The 21,169-nt window shown below is 43.8% G+C and overlaps 1 protein-coding gene across 1 annotated transcript in view; it reads right to left on the bottom strand.

Moving 5' to 3' along the window:
* Lonp2 (lon peptidase 2, peroxisomal) overlaps positions 1-20,887 on the bottom strand; it is an 86,436-nt gene extending 65,549 nt beyond the window's left edge. The window contains exons 1-6 of the mRNA XM_051169091.1: positions 20,540-20,887; positions 11,882-12,116; positions 8,970-9,101; positions 6,756-6,878; positions 5,266-5,429; positions 3,896-3,990 (exon numbers count right to left, since the gene is read on the bottom strand). Coding sequence (XP_051025048.1) covers positions 3,896-3,990; positions 5,266-5,429; positions 6,756-6,878; positions 8,970-9,101; positions 11,882-12,116; positions 20,540-20,772 — 982 coding nt within the window. The 5' untranslated portion in view covers positions 20,773-20,887. The remainder of the gene's footprint in view (positions 1-3,895; positions 3,991-5,265; positions 5,430-6,755; positions 6,879-8,969; positions 9,102-11,881; positions 12,117-20,539) is intronic.
* Between the last annotated feature and the right edge of the window lie 282 nt (positions 20,888-21,169).

Below are 21,169 nucleotides of genomic sequence, written 5' to 3'. Positions count from 1 at the left end.
AAGTAAGAGAACCCTTTTCAAGCTTTGCAAGAACCTAAATATCATTTAGAAAAAAAAGAAACAGATTTGGATCCCTCTAAGTCTTCAAATGTCTTATGCTATCCAGGGGGCTGTAGTTTTGTTTATTGTTATTGTTGTGTGTCGACTTTGCACAGGCTAGAGTCATCTAAGAGAAGGAGACCGCAATTGAGAAAATGCTCTCATAAGATCGAATAATAGGCATGTCTGTGCTACAGTTTCTTGACTGATGATTGATGTGTGAGGGCCTGATCCATTGTGGATAGTGCCACCCCTCAGCTGGTGGTCCTCAGTGCTATAAGTAAGCAGGCTGAGCAAGCTATGAGGAGTGAGCCAGCAATCAACACTCCTCCATGGCCTCAGCATCAGATCTTGCCTCCTGGCTCCTGCCTGGACTTCCCAGGACTACCAGCTATAAAATGAAATAAGCCCTTTCCTTCCCACATTGCTTTTAGTGATGGTGTTTATCACAGCAATAAAACACAGCTACAACAGAAACTTCCATTTTGTTTGATTATTCTATGTAAGATTTAGTGTCTCCAGAGACATTCATGCATTAAAACTCATGCTTAAATCATGTAGTTTGCAATGATTTTCTACATACATATTATTTCTTTGGGGGATATAGTTTCTATATATTTTATTGTGCTGGAATTTTTTTCTGTGGAAAAAAGGGGGGCGGTGGGCAAGCAAGATGGCGCAGGGAATAAAAGTGCTTGCTGCACAAACCTGACAACTCAGAACCCACAGCAACGTGAGAGGAGAGAACAAACTCCACACAGACGTCAGCTCCTCCCAGAAAATGTTAAGAATATCAGTAGTAATATTATACATGCCCCACCCCAAACCTAGACACTAATAAAAGAAGAAAGCAGTTACCTACGACCTCATCTCCTAACGTTTGGATGTGTTGTTTCAGGTGATGTGAGTGTGAGTGCACGCACACATTTTTCAGAATGAGACTTTATGTGGTCTTCTGTAAAGTGCTTTTCTTTTCTTCCCCATTTAATCTGCGAGGCAATTTTCAATAGCATATATACATTTCAGCAACACCTTGTGGCTACTTTACGGTTTATTACTTAATTATCCATATTCACCTAACCAATTTCCCATACTGAGCTGCGCTCAAAAGCACATTAAAAGACTCATATGCCACAACCATGTGGGATGTTTTCCTGAGACTACACAGTTTAACACATACACATCAAGACAAATCCATACAATCATCTCAATAAATGCAGCAAAGCACTGGACAAAAGTCACTTTCTTTTCATGATAAAAATTCTGCGGGGGCTGGCGAGATGGCTCAGAGGTTAAGAGCACTGACTGCTCTTCCAGAGATCCTGAGTTCAATTCCCAGCAACCACATGGTGGCCCACAAACCATCTATAATGTGACTGGTGCCCTCTTTTGGCCTGTAGGTATGAATGCAGACAAAGTACTATATACATAATAATTAATAAATAAATCTTTAAAATATTTTGCAAACTTTGGGGTAGAAACTGATGCCCAAGCTAGGAGGCAGCCAGAACTGACCCAGGGTAAGGCACCCAGAGGCCAGCAGCCCCACAGCACATGAGCAAAGCTGTGGAAGCAGGCAACAGGCTGGAGCTGGCCCAGGATAAGGTGCACAGGCTACTGAGAGAGGGAGTATGATTTTTTTCCTTGGGGTTGTGGCCACTGGTGTGTTGCCCATGCTTCAGGGATGGTTCACACCTATGTGCACAGGGACAGCACTAGGCAGATTCAGCGGGTTACACAATAATCAAAAAGTATGGCTCTGACATAAAAAACGAACATTCATAAGAATAGAACAGAGCCCAGTAATAAATCCATTCATATATGGCCAACTAACTTTCAACGAGGCCTTCAAGACTGCACCCCAGGGAAAGGATAGTCTCTTCAAACAAGTACTGTGGGGAAAACTGGGTACCGCATGAAGATGGAGGGAACCCCTAGAGCTGTTCTTGGCAATGAATTGTTTGGTTTTTGGTTTTTTGAGACAGGGTTTCTCTGTGTACCCTCGGCTGTCCTGAACTTGCTTTATAGACCAGGCTGGCCTCAAACTCACAGAGATCCACCTGCCTCTGGCTCCTGGGTACTGGGATTACAGGCGTGTGCCACTGGTCCCGGCATGGCAATGATAATGTTGAAAATGACATCAGAGTACATTATCAAAAGTAGAATCAAAAACTGGGCATGGAGCACGTGCCTGTGATTCCAGGATGCAGGACGCTGGGGAAGGAGCACTGTCCCAAATCTGAGGCCAGGTTGAGCTATGCATTCTGACCCTGCTAAAACAAAGCAAACAACTCATTCTGTTCCTGTCAGGATGGCTACTTAAAACAACCACAAAATTATAGCCACACTGTGGCACAAGCCTGTAATTCTAGTATTAGAAGGTGGAGGGCAGGAGGATCCTCACCTATATAGTGAGTCCCAGGGCAAGCTGGTCTACATGAGACTATGTCTCAAACAATAAAGCAAATTATAACAGGTGCTAGTGAGAGATGGGAGAGATGGAGCCCTCATGCACTGATACAGAAATGTGAATGGCATGTCCAGATTTGAAAACAGTGCAGAGGTTTCTCAACCATTAAAAAATAAAGCTACCATATGATTAAGCAGTCCCCACTTGTAGGTGTATGCCCGCATGAGTAAAGTCAGGACCTTGGAGAGTACCTACATGTGGACGTAAAATGCAGTGTGCGATTTATTACTCACAATACCCAAGAAACGCAAGCTGTTCAAATGTCCACTGCGATGAAGAAAATGTGGTCTATTCACGTAACTATTATCTCATCACATAACATGCATTACACTAAGAGAAAACAGCCAGGAACACACATGCTGAATGCTTTCACTTAGTATGCGGACTTTAAAACTCTCAGAAGCCGAGTACAATGGTTGCCAGGATTTGGGGAAGAAGGGTATTGGCAGGGTGATGGGAAAAGGTCACAATTTTCAGTTAGGTAAGTGTGAGTTCTGGAGATCTACTTCATGACACAGTATCTTTAGCTAACAATATTGTTCTGTATTCTTAAAATTTGCTAAGAGGAAGAGGCAGATGAATTTCTGTGAGTTTGAGACCATACTGGTCTACATAATGAATTCCAGGACAGCTAGAGCTACATAGTGAGGTCCTGTCTCAAAAACCAACCCAGCCCAACCCAACCCAACCCAACCCAAAATTTGTTATGAAGAGAGCTGGAAAGATGACTCCAAAGTTAAGAGCACTGGTTGCTTTTCCAGATGACTGAGGCTCAAAGCCAGAACCCACAAGGCTTTTCACAACTGTCTGTAACTCTAGTCTCAGGGAATGTGACAAAGCTCTGCTGGCCTCCTTGGGCACATGTGATGCACAGAAATACATAGAGGCAAAACACCCATACACATAAAATTAAAAAAATAAAAAAATGTTGCTAAGAGCATTTGTTACATGTTTTTAACCATGTCTCCGTCCCCCCCCCCCACTCTCTCTCTCTCTCTCTCTCTCTCTCCAATTGGAAGAACACAGTGAATGGGAGTTGATTTTGGGAAGTGAATGGTATATTTATGGTACAAATGATGGTGATAAAATTATCATGGAGGGGCTTCTGAACTTCATCAAGACATAATTATAAAATGTGTGCAACATTTTCTATGCCATTATATCTCAATAAAAATGGTTTCAAAATAATTAAAGAAAAAAAATTGTTGTTGTTTTTTGAGATGGAGTTTCCCAGTATAGCCCAGGCTGGCCTTGAACCTAGAACTCGCCTGAGTATAGAAATATAGGCATATATCGCCATGTCCTGATGTAATGTGCAAAATGAAAGTCTGCATGAGATTTCTGAGTGACAGTGAGACTGAAAAGCAGGTGTCATTGTGAGCTCACCAGTTGTACTTTTGTTCCAAGGAAGCTCCACCATAAGTTCCAAATAATTTCTAGTCAGAGCATATTCAGGCATTGACTGAGGCATTTTTTTGAGTCTGTGGGGAAAGAATATGTAGCCAACAGGTTCAAGAACACAGCAATTCCACAATAACTGAAAAACCAAGCATGTCTCCTTAACTTTTCAAGCCTGAACAAAGCTTTTACAGAGCTAGCAGCAAGTTTACATAGATACACACTACAGCAAACAGGTGCTCTCATGAACTCTGAGGTCGTCCTAAATGTACAGTCCAACCATACATCCTATGTGGTTGTTAAAGTTTTCCTTTACTTTGTACACGGAAAAAACTGACATCCTTCATCTCCTAGTGTTAACTGATTAATTCATTGCAGAACTGGGGCCTTGTATATGATAGGCAAAAATGCTACTGCTGAGCTCCAGCCCTCCCTCTGGAATTTATAGTCTAATGAGAAACAGACACAACGGAACAGGGATACACGTCAGTAGTAAAGGACATGCTTACTGGCCACAAGGCCCTGGGTTAAACCCTTAGAACAACAATAAACATAGACCCTGGCCTGCGTATGACACTGTAACTAAACAAAGAAGTTTGGTCAGTTCCTTAGACATCAAAAGGCTGCTACAGCAGTGAGATACGACAGCAGAGTGCAAGTACAAAAGATGCACCACCTCTCAGTCATTGAGGGAAAGGTTAGTGAAAGCGGCGGCAGCTTAGGAGTTAAGAACATTTCGCAGCTGAGCATGGTGACACAGCCTGCAGGCTGTTCACGTAGGAAGCTAAAGCAGGAGGACTGAGCTCAAGGCCAGGGCCTGCCTGACCGACACCGAGTCCTTCCCCAAAAGCTGGGGAAAGAATGTTTCAAGACTTAGGCTGTGCAAAGCAATGAAGAGAGAGAGGGAGAGCATTGTACCAGTCACAGGTGCAAGCCAAGCATTAGGGAGGGTAGAGCTGGAAGGAAGCCCAGCAGTTATGGGCAATGACTGTCTTCCAGAGGACCAGGGTTTGACTTTTAGCACCCACATGATAGCTCACAACCATCTGTAACACCAATCCCAGGAGATCCAATGCTCTCTTCTGACATCCTTAGAAATAATCATGCAGGTAAAAAAAAAAAAAAAAAAAAAAATTTAAAAAAAGAAAAGGATTAGGAAGGTCAAGAAAGACAAAAGTTGGCAATGAAGTAATATACATAGGTGGCCTAAGAACTGACCCAGCAAAATAAAGGAGAAAGAGGGGAGAATAAACAATGACGCAGCTTTTTGTCGGTGGCTCAAGGTAGCATCATCACATTTTCATGAGCAATACTTTTTAACATTAAGAAGGAAAATAAAAACACTAATGAATGTTTACCTTTTTATTTCCTTCACACAGACTTTGTGAGCCTGCTCCGGCATACTAGACGCTCTTATTTTTCTCTCCAGCATGACAATGTCATCATTATCTTCCTCCTCCTCCTCATCTTCTAGAGTTCCTGGGATGTGTGTAATCCTCCTGATGGGGCGTATTGCTATAACCTAACAAGAAAGGATATGCCAAACACATTCAGCTGAGGCAGGGGGCTAAGAACTACAGGGTAGCCTAGGCTACAGAGTAAGCCCAGTCTCCAAAATATTAAAAATAAAACAAAACAAGAAAGACAAGAAAGGAAAGAAAAAAGGAGCAGTTGAGGGAGAGGAAAAGGGAGAGGAAGAGAGAAAATGAGGGAGAGCACAGGGAGGAAAGAAGTCTTAGGCTAAGGTAAGGCCAGGATGGGTGCTCCATAAACACTTTTGCGGCTACAGTCTGCATCTTTGGGAAATACAGTTCAGAACTACTGGGAGGCAGGTGCACACATTCACACCACAGAAGTTAAGAAGCAGATGGGCAGACAGTGGACATGGTTGTCAGTACACACAACAGGCAGGAAGTGACTACAAGACACACTAGGAACCACAGGTATCCTGCGTACTTTACTGCACCTGCACTATCTCCCGTGCATAGCTGCTTACACTCAGCAGCTGCCATCGCTGCTCCTGCATGCAAATGTCTCCTTCCACACTACCTTCATCTGTCTCTGACCCATCCTGGCTGAGTGCCACCTTGCTTACTTACCTTCTTGTCCGGTTCTGCGTCTCAGCAAGGTGCTGTTAACTCATCCCTCCCCTACCAGTTACAATGCTTCAGTGAACTTCTGGCTTCTTGCTAAAATTTGTTTTTTTTTTCCATTGCAAACCCTTTTCTGTGCCAAATTCAAACACTCCCACACCTCTAATGTTTTTTGTTTCCCACAGTGTTGCTATTATATTTTAAAAGTGCTGTTCTTTGACTTCTCAACATTTTAGTATCATGAACTAACTCCAACTATTACTAGACGAGACCTGATACACTAGCATTTTGGAAATGTTTGTTAAGAACTGAGGCGAGGCTGATATGCTAAAAGAAAATCCAGGCAATTAAAAGAACCACCCTGGACACATCAAGATCTTCTCAGAAGCAATGAACTTTGTCTTCTTTATTTTCAAATCCTTCTTAAGTTTTTTGTTTGCTTGTTTTTGGGAGTTGGGCTTCTGTTATGCGGCCAGGCTGGCTCCCGGTTCCTACACTCCAAGACTCGTCACACTCCCATCTCCCTAGCAGCTAAATACACACACACCTGGCTTCCAAGTTTTTCTTTTCTCAAAAGAACTAAATTTCATATTACAGAGAGAGAGAAAAATGTAATAAGAGAATAAGCTGGGTGTGGTGGCACATGCCGATGACATTGGTACTCTTGAGGCTAGAGAAAGAAAACAGCTTTGAATTCAAGTCTAGCCTGGAAGCTAAAGCAAGACGCTGCCAAGAAAGGAAAGAAAAAGACTTACCCGCTTGTCATCATCTTGCTTAGGTTTGCGGGTTTTCTGAAGTAATTTCAGGCCTTCAATCTGCCTGACAAGCAGGGGTATGGTCATCTTGAACCGGTCCTCCAGGCTCACCGCATCTAGGATCTAGGAAGCAGGAGCCAATTAACAGCACCTTTCTCAGACGCATATACTCTAAACACAAGCAGGCAGTACCATGATTTAAGTCCTTAAATTAAAAGAAAGGTACAACTATAATCCACATGGCCCTGGCCCTGTGTGGCCCTATGAGGGCGGTGTGGCAGTGCCTGGGCAGTTGCCACTGAGCTGTCTAAGGAGCAGCTCTGAGGCACTGTGTTGTCTTGGGCCTCACCTCTAGCCCCAGGCTGAACCTCTTACCTTCCAGGCATTTCACATGCTTGGTTCAGGAAGGCAGGTGGCCGTAGAGAGCCATAGGATGCAGCTATCTCGCCAATTTTCGGTGTATAACCCTCCAAACTAAAAGAACCTCAACAATTCCTCAACTATATTATCAGCAAAAAGAAACTGGGCAGAATTTTTAAGACATGGACAGAAGTAATTGACTTTTATTTTTAAATGATGTTTTATCCCACGATCAAAAGCCAAATACAGCTGTGCCTGGTAGCACAGGCCTGTAATCCCAGTACTTGATAGACCGAGGGACAGGAATCTCAAGTTCAAGGCCTACCTAGATTAGATTAAGTTCAAGGCCAGCCTAAGGAACTTAATGAGCTGTGTCATAACACAAAGTAGAAAAACGGGGCTGGACATACAGAGTGGTAGAGAGTGCTTGCCCAGTCCATGTGAGACGCTGGGGTCAATCCTCGTACTGAAAAGAGAGAGATCCAACAATAATGGATGCCAACAGTTTCTGAGAATTAGCCTATATATATTATGATCTCAACAAATTCTAGGTTCAAAATATTAATTTGTGTATGTGCCTGTGTATGTATGTATGGTATACACTGGTGTGTGTGTATGTGTGTGTGTGGTGTACATGCACAAACGTACACGGAAGCCAAAGCTGTCAATATCAGATGTTTTCCTCTGCTTCTTTGCAACTTATCTTTTGAGCTAGGATTTTTCAGTGAGCCCGGAACTCACTGATCTGCTGGGGACTCACAAGCAGTGAGCCCCCAGAATCCTTCGCTCTCCTGCAGTGTTGGAGCTAGGGATGCACACTTACCTCCATGCCTGGCTTTGACACAGGTGCCAAGATTCTGAACTCGGGTCCTCATGCTTGCATAGCAAGCAAGCATTTTACCCACTGAGCCATCTCTCTAGCCCCAAATGTTAAATTTTGCTATGCATGACAGTGCACTCCCTCAGGATAACACGCTCATAAGGCTGCAGTCAGGTGACTCCAAAGCAGGCCTGCTTTCTCCTGCTTCTTCCTTTTGAATCTGCCCCCAACCAGTGCCTATCAGTTGAGGGCCTGAGCTTGAGTTCCCGGCAACCATGTAAAGCTGGGTGTGCTGGCTCACCTCCATAACTTGTAGGGTAGAGGAAGAGCCAAGCAGATGCCCCAGAGCTCATTGCTAGCCAGTCTAGCCAATCAGGGAGCTCCAAGTTCAATGAGAGACCCTGTTTAAGAAGGCATAACGTGATAGAGAAAGCCACCAACAGCAATCTCTGACATCCCTCCCACCCTAAATATGTGAAATTAAAAAAATTAAATTTAAATAAAAATTAAAGTTACTTTAAAAATCATTCTTTCTTTGTCTTCACAAACTGACCACTACTACTACTGATTGCACCCTCCAAAAACACTGATTGTGCAAACAACAATATAAACTTTGTTCTGCCTTTGAGACACAGCCTGGCTTTACAGTCTAGACTAGCCTTGAACTGCTGGGCAGAGTGCTGAGATTACAGGTATGTGCTACCATACCTGGTAACAATAGTCATCTTTCAAAGTCAACTCATATTCTCTCTTTCCACCTCCCATGTCTTCCTCCTCTTTTCCAAGCGAGGGTCTCACATGGCCAAAGCTGTCTCTGAACTCCAGATGTACCCAGGGATGACCTAAGTTCTGATCTTTCTGCCTTTACCTCCCAAGTGCCTGGATGACAGGCATAATGCCTGGCCGAGTGTTTTTTTTAAGTTAAAGCATTTTAGCTTCTTCCTTTGAGTCTCTAGAATGTGTTTAAGAAGGTGAAAGTTGAAACACTACCCAGACCTAAGAAACCACCCCTGGCATTTCAGAAGGGCACATACCTGGAGCTTCTCTTTGTTGCTTGTTCGAATAATTGAAGTTAGAATGTCTGGTAGAGCTTCCCTTGGGAGACTATCCAGAAGACGTCTCAATTTAGCAACTGCAGGGACTGACATATCCAACATTTCCACCAACTAAAAGGGGAAAAAGATAGTCTAATGAAACCAAGCAGTGGCATTTGTGAAATAACACAACCGGATTTTCATGCAGGTCTAATTTTGGGGTGTCATCTTTTGAAAGATCACCGATTCATACATGGTAGGCAGTTTACAGGAAACAGAAGAAACGAAGACTTTGACGAATGCGTACCAGAGGGTTTGAGAGATGGCTCAGCAGGTTCAGGCACCACCCCCCAGGTGTGGGGACCTGAGCTTGAGCCTCAGGAGACCCACATGGTAGAAGGAGAGAAATGACTCCTCAAAGTTGTCCTCTGACCCCACACATATGCACCTCTCAAAGAAAAAGTAATTACAGTTTTAAATGTCTATCAAAGTAAAAAGGAAAAATGGATAGTTAAGTATTCAATACTAAAATTTTTACAAGGCTTTGTAAATTTGTTCTAGACTTTAAAACCCATAACAAAGTTGCAAGAAGAACATGGTGACCCTGGCACTCCTGTATGGATCTACTAGCTCTTCCTATTTTGTGACTTCTGCTTTCTCTCTGTGTACTTCCCAGACATGCCACATGTAAGCTGCAGGCATCATGCCTCTTGTTCTTAACAAAAGAACACCCTTTCATATAACTATAATGTAATATTAGATCTGAAAATTGGTAGCACAGTTGGTGCTACTAGAACAGCCAATTAGGAGTTGAAATTTTGATTTTTAGTGTGATTTTGGGTTAATTGGTCTGCACTCTGATATTTATTTAGTTGGGACACACACATGAAACAAAAAACTCCATGCTAGAATATCACAACAGACTAAGGTGAAGATAAGCTTCTAGCAACCCTCCTAGTTATTAGGACAACTGACAGAGAGTCATTCCCCTTTCTTTTGAGCACACAGTAGGCCTGCTCTTTCTCACCTCCTCTGAATACAGGGGTAGCTGCAGTCTGGTGCTGATCTTTGAAATGGGAGAGGGCAGAAATACTAGGTCATGGAAATATTTGCTGGATTTCCTTTTTCTGCCTCTGCCTAAGGAAGAAGACCCTGAGATTAATCCAGTCTACTTTGGTTCTTAAGTGACACCAAAAGGCAGATCATTGCACCTATAGTTTTAGTCAGGAAGCCTTAGCAAAACACAAGCCTTTGTGATGTGAGTTCTGTTTTGTGGCTAATATGCAAAACTTGTTCATGCTAACTAATTTATGAATGATATACCAAATCTTCATGTAACCAACTAAAATAAGGCCAGATTTCATAGGCCAGCACTAATCAAATAGCTCTGAAAACACTGTAATTTAGGGAACTACTCATTAATTTCCAAGACTCAGCAGAATTAAAGTACAACTATATAAAGATGGTTAGGTGGGAAAAATACACAAAACAAACAAACAGGGCATTAAAAAAAAAAAAAAAAAAATTCAAAGACTCTTGCTCCCAGGAATTCAGTGTCAGAAACAAAAGTTAAATCCATCCCCCCCGCCTTGAGACTAGAAACTATTTGGCAAACACAGCGTGCTGCGCATGCACGAGAGCCGACACAGGGTAGGATTCAGGTTTGTAGGAGAAGCAGGTCTGTAAGACAGTTTCAAAACAAGATGATAAGCAGTGATGGTACCCGAGTGAGCAGGCACAGGGAAGGAACAGTGACAGCACACAGCAGTTGGAAAGTATACAGAGCCTAAAGTTCAGAAAAGAAAGAAGAACAAAAGGCAAAAGTCACAAGAAATAACAAATGTGGGTTTTTTTTTCCTTATTCAGTGTAGCTAGAACTTCTGCTTTCTATGTAGTAACTAGAGTTGCGGCAAGACAGGCCTAAGACAACAGGTGTAAAGGGCCATCACATTACTAGGAAATCTGACCTTTACCTTCTGTGTCCTCCTCAAGAGAATCCACTCCCAGCCTTGGACATACCAGGACAGCTCTAACATTAAGATACACCCTCAGTCTGCCTGTTCCAGTTCACATACTGGAGGCTTGTTCTTCTAGTACATTCTTCCTTCAGCCCTGACGTTATAACCCCAAAATTCCCATACTTCTATCTGTTTACCATACCAGGAGCACATATTACTTAGAATGACCATCAGATGCAAATGCCACAGGCTGTGCACATCTGCTCCACACTTTGGTTACCATTGGTGCCTGAAATCAAGATCAGGATCCTAGACACCAGCTCGTCCTCACAGATTCTCTCAGGGTAGTGGATTACACCATTAGAAAAGCAGAAGACTACATTTATATTCTTATTATGGTTTTAAGTAAAACAAGGTAGAAAGAGGAAATTGTTTTTTTAATCTACATTTGATGAAAAAAACTGACACCTAGAATTAAGAAGTGTAATACTTCATGCATAGCCAAAGCATGCGTCCCTCCCCGATACTAGCCAGCTAACAGTGCAACCACACTTGAAATGGTCCACTATCGCTTCACCCTTACAGTCACTAGCCTGTGTAGTTTGATCTGGACATGAAACAATAGCACTTCTACTATTTGGATTAGTATTTTAGCGGCAACTCTGTACTATTTTTCACTTTAACACTAAACACTTAGGTTTAACAATGACAGGTTGAGAAACACTGGGATTATATTTTAGGACACCTTTACAAAGAGTTGGCCAATATGTCCAGCATGATTTAAGTATAAACCTAGGCAAAAGCAAACTGGAATACACTATAAAATACCACAAAATCATTTCAATATACGCAGCTCTACAGCCCTACAGCTTCACCACCAAACAGAGTCATCTGATCTCAGGACAGCAAAGAAGCAACAGGGAAAAGGTTTAAGGGAAAGTGGAAGCCACCCACTTGCACTGCGTATCTGTAGAATTGTTCTGACAGCTCCCCCAGCTCCTCCCTGGTTTTGCAGGTATTGGGAAATTCCTCAAGTCGGTCCAGCTGTTCCACTTCAGCCACGGGATATGGCTTCTCTTTTAAGACCTGCACGATCTGGAACCGGCACAGGCCAGTGATTAGCAGAGTGTAGTGTGGCTTGGGCCAATTACTGCCCACTACCTGAACTGCCAGGGCAGCTGTTCCAATCCTGAAAAACACACAAAACATTAGGATTATGCTTAATATGGCAGAACACACATTCCCTTCAAAAAGTGCCGACATAGCCAGGTGTGGTGGCTACATAGAGGGAGTAGGACCAGCCCAAGAGAGTTCAGAAGTGTGCAGCAGGCAGCAAAGATGGAAGAACCGAGGCATCTAAGCCCTTTGACACTGGATATGGAGCCAGAAATTTTGGTGTTTGCCTGGCTGGTTTGAGTCCAGTGGTTTCCTCATTATGCTCCTATTCCTCCCTATTGGAAGGATGGTGTGTATCCTCTGCCATTGTATGCTGGAATTGTGTAATTAGCTTTTTGATTTTACAAGGCATTACAGCTAAGAGACTGCCTGAGTCTCAGAAGAAATTTTAGACTTTGGACTTTAAAACAGTGCTTTGAGACTGTGGAAGACTATAGGGACTTTGAAGTTAGACTCAATGAATGTTGCCTTGTGATATGGCCATGAGACTATGGGGGCTGGGGAATGGGCTGTGGCTTGAATGCAATGTCCCCCATATTCTTGGGCATTTGAGATGACGCTGTACGGGGAGGCTTAGGAGGAATGGCTTTGCTGGAGGAAGCATATTACAAGGGGTAGGCTTGGAAGTTTTGAAGCCTCCTGCCATCCCAGTGTGCTCCTGCTGGTTCCTGCTTGTGGTGTGAGTTGTGAGCACTCAGGTATTACCACCCCCATGCCTGGTGCTTGCTGCTGTGCTTCCCACCATGGAGGTGATGAACTCTTATCCCTTTCAAACTGTAATCAATCCCAAATAAGCCCTTCAATAGTTTCCTTGGTCACAGTGTTAGAACACAGCAATAGAAAAGTAACTACTGCACTCCTTATCTGTAGGCTTTATATAGAAAAGCAAATAAACAAACAGCCAATGAATCTAATTTCCTACTACAATACATACATTGCCTTTACACTGTTTGTCACTGTGATGGCTAATCTAAATGCCACCTTGATGGGACTCTGGGCATGCCTGTGAGAGAGTAACTTGATTCAGTGAATTGAGCACTGTGACTGGCCCCTTCCCTCGGCTAAGACACTGCTGTATATATGTTAGAGAGAACGAGCTGAGCACAACATGCTTTGCTGTCTGCTTCTGGATTTGGATGTGATGTGCCTAGTTACTTCAAGCTCCTGCTGCCCTGATTTTCTTACCTAAAATGTGAGCCAAAATAAGCCTGGCCTCCCGAAGTTGCTTTTGTCAGAGTATTTAATCACAGCAGAAGAACACTATAGCTGGGTGCACGCCTTTAATCCCAGCACTCGGGAGGCAGAGGCAGGTGGATCATTGTGAGTTCAAGGCCAGCTTGGTCTACAAAGCGAGTCCAGGACAGCCAAGGCTACACAGAGAAACCCTGTCTCGAAAAACCAAAAGAAAAGAAAAGGAAAGAAAACAAAAACAAAAACAAAAAGAACACCACTATCTATGAAACTCGTCCTTCTAAACCCCTTGGCCCTTCTACTAGGACATGTGCCTTATATGATATGGAAGGTCTACTTTGAATTTACAACTTCAGGTCCAAATCCTTTGGATGAGCGGTGCTTTTCCCTTTAGGTGGCAGCTCTGCAATAAACGCATCTTCTCAGCACTCTGATTCTGTTAAAGGTGAAAGAAGCTTTGAAGCTCCCAGTGGCAATGTACCTCGGAGTTTGTAAAATAGTAAAGAATGGTACCCCGCATAAGGTCTGAATGGGGGCTTTGGTGAATTACTTTGCACAATCCAGGTGTTCTAAAAACCCTCTCTATATTGGTAGGAAAATCTAATTGGAACAGTCAAGAAAGGCAGTCTGCTCAGGTGAGGGCAGGATGGAACTGTCTAAAGTTGGCCCTGTCTACCAAACAATGACCTCTGCTGTCATTGCTGCTTCTGTTCTAATTAAAAGCCCTCTATTCATATCAGAATGCACAACTCTCCAAGACTTTTTCTGTAACGACACTGGCTCAGTTCTGCCCAAACTTGGGAAATGTAGGGCTCTCCACTCCTCTCCTCAACCCCTTTCTATGAAATCTACATTTAAAACTACCTATTCAGAGCACACCACCACCATGAGGATTAGGTGTAGAGTGCTTTGCAGTTGTAAAAAGCTTCTGAGTATTACTTTGCTATATTTCCCTTTTTACCCACAAGAAAGTGCCAATATCTCCTGTGACAATTGAGTAATTGAGATTCAAAACTGGAGAAACAAAGTGTCTACCCACAGTTACAAATATGTTTGCTAGCAATGGAGTTCTTAACTTAGGTCTTATGATAATTCTCACTCTTATCTCACTACAATGGATGACATGAATTTGCACTATCAAGAACTACAAAAATGAATAGTTATCAGCATAGTGACCTGGCTAGTTTTATGACAACTTTAAACAAGCTAGAATGATCTAAAAGGTGGAAACCTTGGTGGAGAAAATGTCTCCATAAGATCAGGCTATAGGTAAGTCTGCAGTACATTTTCTTAATTAGTGATTGATGGGGGAAAGTCCAGCCCACTGGGAACAATGTTAGGTAGGGGCCAGTGAGATGACTCAGTGGGTAATGGTGCCATCTGCCGAGCCTGCAGACATGTGTTAAATTCCAGGGACCTATATGGTGAAAGTGAGAAATGACTCTCCCAAGCTGTTTGTCCTCCACAGGTGCTCCACAGATGGAGTGCATGCCCCCCAAACACACACAAATCAAAACTTTGTAAAATGTGTGGTTGAAAAATGAATGGCACTGTGCAAATGGTGTTAAATGACTGTCCCCTTTCACTAATGAAACAGCAAGTCACACAGGAGCCAGTAATAATATGGTTAAGCTAAGAAATGCAGGCAGTTGTTAGGTGGCATGTAAGCCAAGTTCACATTCCTTTAAAAATAAAAAAAGGCCTCCTATCCAGTAACACCCATATACTATGCACGAAGAAGGGCTGTGCTGCACGGAGAAGGCGGCAAACGGGCGCTAGTCCGTGGTTACTGGGGCTGCACCAGGAGACTGTAAGGCAATCAGGCAGGAGCGGAGCCCTCCATTCATCTCCGGGCATTACTAGCATCCAGAAAAGGAGGTGACTGGGAAGGACAGAGCTGTGTACAGAAGCAGGCGGACACTAGACAGCTCAGCGCTCATACTATTAAAGCACAGAGCATCTGAAAGCCATAACAGAGAAAAGACTTCAGAATCTGAGGAGTACAGTACAGTCTTTCTATATATAGACTTCTCAGGTAAAAACACAATTTCTAGTATAGCTATAGCCTAGTGAGTTCTTAAGTGCTGTAACTCTGTGAAGACTTGTTATAGTAACTTTCTAATTGAAATGAGGACCAGGGTGGGGCTCAGTGGTAGAGTTCTTTGCTTAGCATGCTGAGACCCTATATTCTATTCCCCAGAAATGTAAACAAACCAACAGCACTGCCAGCTAAGCTAAAAGAAAGGCACCAGATGAACACTTAACATGAAGATTACCACATTATTGAATTATTGATTAGTTTCAGTCAAGGAGAACTTAGCTACTGTTATTTGAAGTTATTTATGTGAAAGCAATTAGTAACCCTCAAAATCACAATATAAAACATTTTACAAATGTTAAAAGCCCCACGGTCTTTACAAATTCAAACACTTTAAAATTCAGCTCAAGATCTAAAATTTATTTTAAAATCCAGTCTCTCAAATGGGACTCCTGTAAAATCGAATATGAGTTAAATGCTTTCTTACTTCAAGAGAGAAGAACCAAGGCGCAGTCACAATTTGAACAAAGTAAAACCAAACCTCAAAGGTGTAAATAACACAATGTCCAGTTATCTGGGATTCAGTCATGATCTTCTGGGCTCCTCCAAGGAGCCTGGGTCACTTCTTTTGCACTGCCCTCTGCAGTACACAGAGCTGGTCTTGTGTGTTCCCACTGGCTCCACTCCACGGCTGCTGCTGTTCTTGGTGGTCATCCTATCGTTCTGGCTTTTTCAAAATGGTGGGGTCTCTTGTCCAGCTAGCTCCACTTTTACCAATAGCCTTTCCTGGGCTCTCTTCAAGGACTCCAGCCTTGCCACACAGTGCCAAGCTTCAGTTGCTCTCTATGAGCCCTTTATGCCTTTAAAACCAGTACCACCTGGATGACACTTACACTACTAAGTTCAGAAGTAAAACCTTGCTCACCTCCCTTCCAGATGTTATCACCTCAGTGATGCTGGTCTCTTCTCAACCACAGCTGATTTTTCAGCACCAGCTGACCAGCATCCATTGTCCAAGCAAAGCAAAGATTTAACCTTAGTGGTTCTGGTCTTACAGCCAATTCTTCAGCTCCAGCAGAGCAGATGCCACAGCTTCTTCACACAGAAGGCCCAGCAGAGCCTTTGCTTTTCTCTGAAGCGTCACAAGCCAGGCCTCCATCGTTTGCACTGCTCCCAAAATTCTTATCTTCCAAGTTGTCACAGAAAAAGCTCACCAAGCTTTGAACACTGAATGGCCTTTTTAGCCCCAAATTACAAAGCCCTTCACAATTCTCCCAAACCCAAAATGGTCAGGTCTGTCAACAGCAATAATTCACTATCTCAGTACCAGTTTCTATCTTATTTGGGGTGACTATTGCTGTGATGAAACACCACAACCAAAACAATTTGGGGAGGAAAAGGTTTATTTCACTTATCGTTCCCTATAACAGTTCATCATCAAAAGCAGTTAGGACAAGAACTCAAACAGGACAGGAAGCTGATGCAGAGAGAGATGCTGCTCACTGGCTTGTTCCCCATGGCGTGCTCAACCTGCTTTCTTATAGGACATAGGGCCACCAGCCCAGGGATGGCTCCACCCACAATGGGTTGGGCCCTCCGCCATCTATCAGTAACTAAGGAAATGTCCTACATCTTATGGAGCATCTTCTGAAGATGTTTTCTTCTTTCAAATGACTCCATCTTGTGTCAAGTTGACATAACACTAGCAGCCCAACATCTAAGGGTCTTGACCACGTTTGTTTAATCTGCCAGTTAAGAGAATTGAAAGGTAGAAAAAATTTCGAGCTTGCCTACATCCTGACTTTATAGATGCATTTTCTCAATCGAGGTTCCCTCCTCTCAGATGACTGTAACTTGTGTCAAGGTGCCATAAAATTATCCAGCACACATAAGAAATAAATCAAGCTAAACCTAGTAACACGGACATAGAATCCTGATTACTTGGAGGGCTGAGGCAGGAGGATGACCAGTTCAATACTTGATTGAGCTACAGAAGCGTTCAAAGCCAGCACGGAGTACTTAGTGAGACTCAGTATCAAAATTAAAAGTTAAAAAAAGGGCTGAGCATCCCACTCCTTGGAATATACCCAGAAAATGCCCTACCACATAACAGGGACATATGCTCAACCATGTTCATAGCTGCTCTATATATAATAGCCAGAACATGGAAACAGCCTAAGTGTCCCTCAGTAGAAGAATGGACTAAGAAACTGTGGTATATTTACACGATGGAATACTACTCAGCTATTAAAAACGAGGAATTCCCAAAACTTGTGGACAAATGGATTAATCTAGAAATTATCATAATGAGTGAGTTCACCCAGAAGCAAAAAGAGGCAAACGGTATATACTCACTTATATCAAAACACTAGTCCAAGGGATACGTACCATGAAAATCTTTACTTACCAAGAAAGTGGGTCAGAGGAGAGGATATCCGATTGAGACTTTAGGCAAGAGTAGCATGGAAGAAAGAGGAAATAGTAGGACCCACAGGGTCCTGGAAACCTACAAGAAGAACTTTATGACAGGCAGATCTGGATCCTGGGGTCCTCCTCAAACTAAGGCACCAGCCAAGGAGAATATAGGCAGTAAGCTTCGAACCCCTACCAAGACCTAGCCAACGGACATGATACTCTCCACCGTTGAGTGGAGAGTGAGATCTGACTCTCACACGAACTCTGGTGCCCCTTTTCTGACCATGTCCCCCGGATGGGGAGACCTGGTGGCACTCAGAGGAAGGATAGCAAGTTACCAAGAAGAGACTTGATATTCTGAGAGCATATATAGGGGGAGGAGGTCTCCCTCAGTCACAGACATAGGGGAGGGGAGAAGGGGAGAAATGGGAGGGAGGGAAGAATGGGAAGAAACAGGGGAAGGGCTAACAATCTAGATGTAATATGAATAAATTAATAAAAAAAAAACAAAAACAAATAAACAAAAAAGGGCTGAGGATACAGCTTAACGGTAGAGTACTTACAAAACAAGCCTGAGAACCACAGGTCCAGTCTCTAGTGCACTCCCCCAAGAAGAAATAAAACAAACAAACAAATAAACACACAAAATCTATTCAGAGAATTTCTGCCTCAACTAAGTGATTGAACACAATGTAAAATAACATGGGAGAAATAAGCAGAGGTTTAAGGAATGAGGTCATATGTTAGGTAACTAGTGCCAAATAGAATTTGTTGTAATAAAGTAATGAAATTTTAGTGTCCAATCCTATTTAGGCAAAAGCCAAAAACAGTTTAAATAGGGATCAAAATTTTTCATGATGCTACTATTGAGTTGTTGTGGGTTTGTTTCATGTTTTGCTGTTTGTTTTGTTTTTTAAAGAGCTATCAGTCTCCTTTGAAAACATGAAGAGAAGCTACAAATTGTCAAAGTAATGTAGTCAGTCCCACTTATGTAAAAATAATGCATTTTAAGCTTTATCAAAAGCCCTTTAGAGTCAGGAGCCCTTAACTTGAAAATAAGGAGGGGAAGGAAGCTCTCCAGCCTGGATAAAGACCTTCAGTATAATACACAGAGCAAGAACTTAGGAGACGAGCGTGAAGATACCATCTGCTGAGACATGCTATAGATTAGTACTGTCCAAGAAATACCTGTGGTTTTAGTAGCCACAGGTGATTTTAGGTGAAATGGTCTGTTGTTTTAAATGAAAATGCCAAACATTTTATGCTGGGGTGAAAACCTGCTAGCTCAGAGAGGCAGAGAAAGCCCTCACCTGACCTTCCTAGCTCAGCTGATGTCTCAGAAGGAAAAAGGCCCAAAAACGCTCACTAGCTCAGCTGACAGCCCAGGAGGAAAAGGCCAAAAACCCAAGGCCAAAGGCTTGCTAGCTAAAAGCCCAAAAAGCCAAAGGCCAAGGAGCTGAAGAGCTCAAGAGCTAAAGACCCCTTCTACTTCTGCACGCTGCCTTAAATACCCTTCAACTCAAAGTCCCTTCTACTCTTCAATCCCTGTCAGCTGGGTTCTTGCTCTGCCTCTTGACCTAGGGTTAACTTTATTAACTCCTGTGTACAGAAAGCTCTTGAATAAAGGTGTGTTAGGGCTCGAATCGTGCCAAACAAAATACAGGATTTTACAGTCCACAATTTCAGGGATCACAATAGGATCAAATATCCTGCACCAATGGTCCAAATATTAGCATTCCAACCTTTACTCTATGTGACATTAATCAACACTTTCATGCTTTCTCAAAATTTGGTGCGCCCTGTACATTTAGAGCACATTTAGGGTTACCAACTGCCTTAAGCTTCCTGGAACTGCCAGCCTTTCCGGGCACACAGGCACGCCAGTGCTAGAGCTCATATTAGCCCACCCACACTTCAAGTGCCCTTTATCCACAATCACTGTACAGTCCTTGGAAGCACAGCTACCCAAGCTATCCATCAAGCACAGTGCAAAGCAAGCAGTCTACACAGACTGACCTTCCTAACACACTTAAGAGATGCTTGCAGGTTCAAAGTCAGACACAGGTGAAACCTACCACCCAAGTCACAGAACTAGGGCCAGGACACTGGGCTACTCAGGTGAGATAAGAGATTAGAAAGGTTGCAGAAAGAGACTCCAGGGAAAATGCAAAGAAAGACCCTTCGAGAAGTGTGTGTGTGTGTGTGTGTGTGTGTGTGTGTGTGTGTGTCTGTTTGTCTGTCTCACTGGAATAGAGAAAATGGGTAGCATAGCATGTAAAGCAAAACACCCAAAAGTTAACGGCGCAGTTTAGACATGGACAGGAAAAAAGAAAGAAAGGAAGAAGAAAGAAAGAGAAGAAGATGATGAAGAAGAAGATGAAGAAGGAAGAAGAAGAAGAAGAAGAAAAAGAAGAAGAAGAAGAAGAAGAAGAAGAAGAAGAAGAAGAAGAAGAAGAAACCCTCTAGATTACAATGTTTCCACTGGAGAACATGACAGATGGTTGGTGGAAAGAAAGGAACAGGGTGAAAGGTGGCATGGGGGAGGGGCCTGCGAAGTAAACAGTACTGGCCCAGCGCGGTGGAGAGGGCCGCGTTGGACACGGATTCAAATCCGATTATCAACAGCAACAGGCAGGTGGTAATAAACAGCCCAGAGTTTCCACCCGTGTCAGGTCCTGCTCCGCGACTTATCTGGCTCACTAACGGTCATTGGTTAAAAGCGTCACTCCCACTTTTCACCCGAGGTGACTGAGACACAACAATTCACAGAGGCCTTCGGGTGCCCGGCCTACCTGTGCAGTGGTGGCAGGTCCTGCGCGTCGCTGGCCGGGTCGGGCGTGTTGGGGATGACTCCTAGGATGGTGCTCTGCAACGACGTGCCTTTGAGCAGGCGGCTCCGCACCAGCTGCAAGTTGCGGGCCGTGTCCACACTCGTGCGCATAGTGGAGCCGGGCAGCAACACCCCCTCATGGGTCAACAGCAGCGGAAGGCGGCTGGGGATCTGGATGGGGCTCACGGACGACATGGCCACAACCGTTAGCACCGGAGCTTGTCAGGAGGACTCCAGCTGAGAGCTCTGCGCGTCCTTCTCCGAGGCCACCCAAGCGCAATACAGACAGCGAACTACGGCCCGCCCCCAGGTCTGAATGCCGCCGCTTCCGGCTCCGCCCCCTTCCCTTCCCCTGGCTCTAGGCTCTGGCCCGATGACTTCGGCCCCGCCCCCAGGCCCTTGTGCTGCCGCTTCCGGGCCCGCCCACAACTCTTAAAGCCAGAGAGACTAGGCTTCCGTTCTTGCGCTATACCCCACCCCCAGGCCAAAACGTAGAGCCTTCTGACCCCGCCCCCAGGCCTGGGCCCCTCAATTTCTGGTCGCACCCCCAGGCTGGTCCCTACACCGGAACATCTCAGTTACCGGTAGCCCG

The sequence above is a fragment of the Acomys russatus genome, chromosome 26, assembly GCF_903995435.1.
Source record: "Acomys russatus chromosome 26, mAcoRus1.1, whole genome shotgun sequence".
NCBI lineage: Eukaryota > Metazoa > Chordata > Mammalia > Rodentia > Muridae > Acomys > Acomys russatus.
This window is presented reverse-complemented; position numbering and strand designations above follow the sequence as displayed.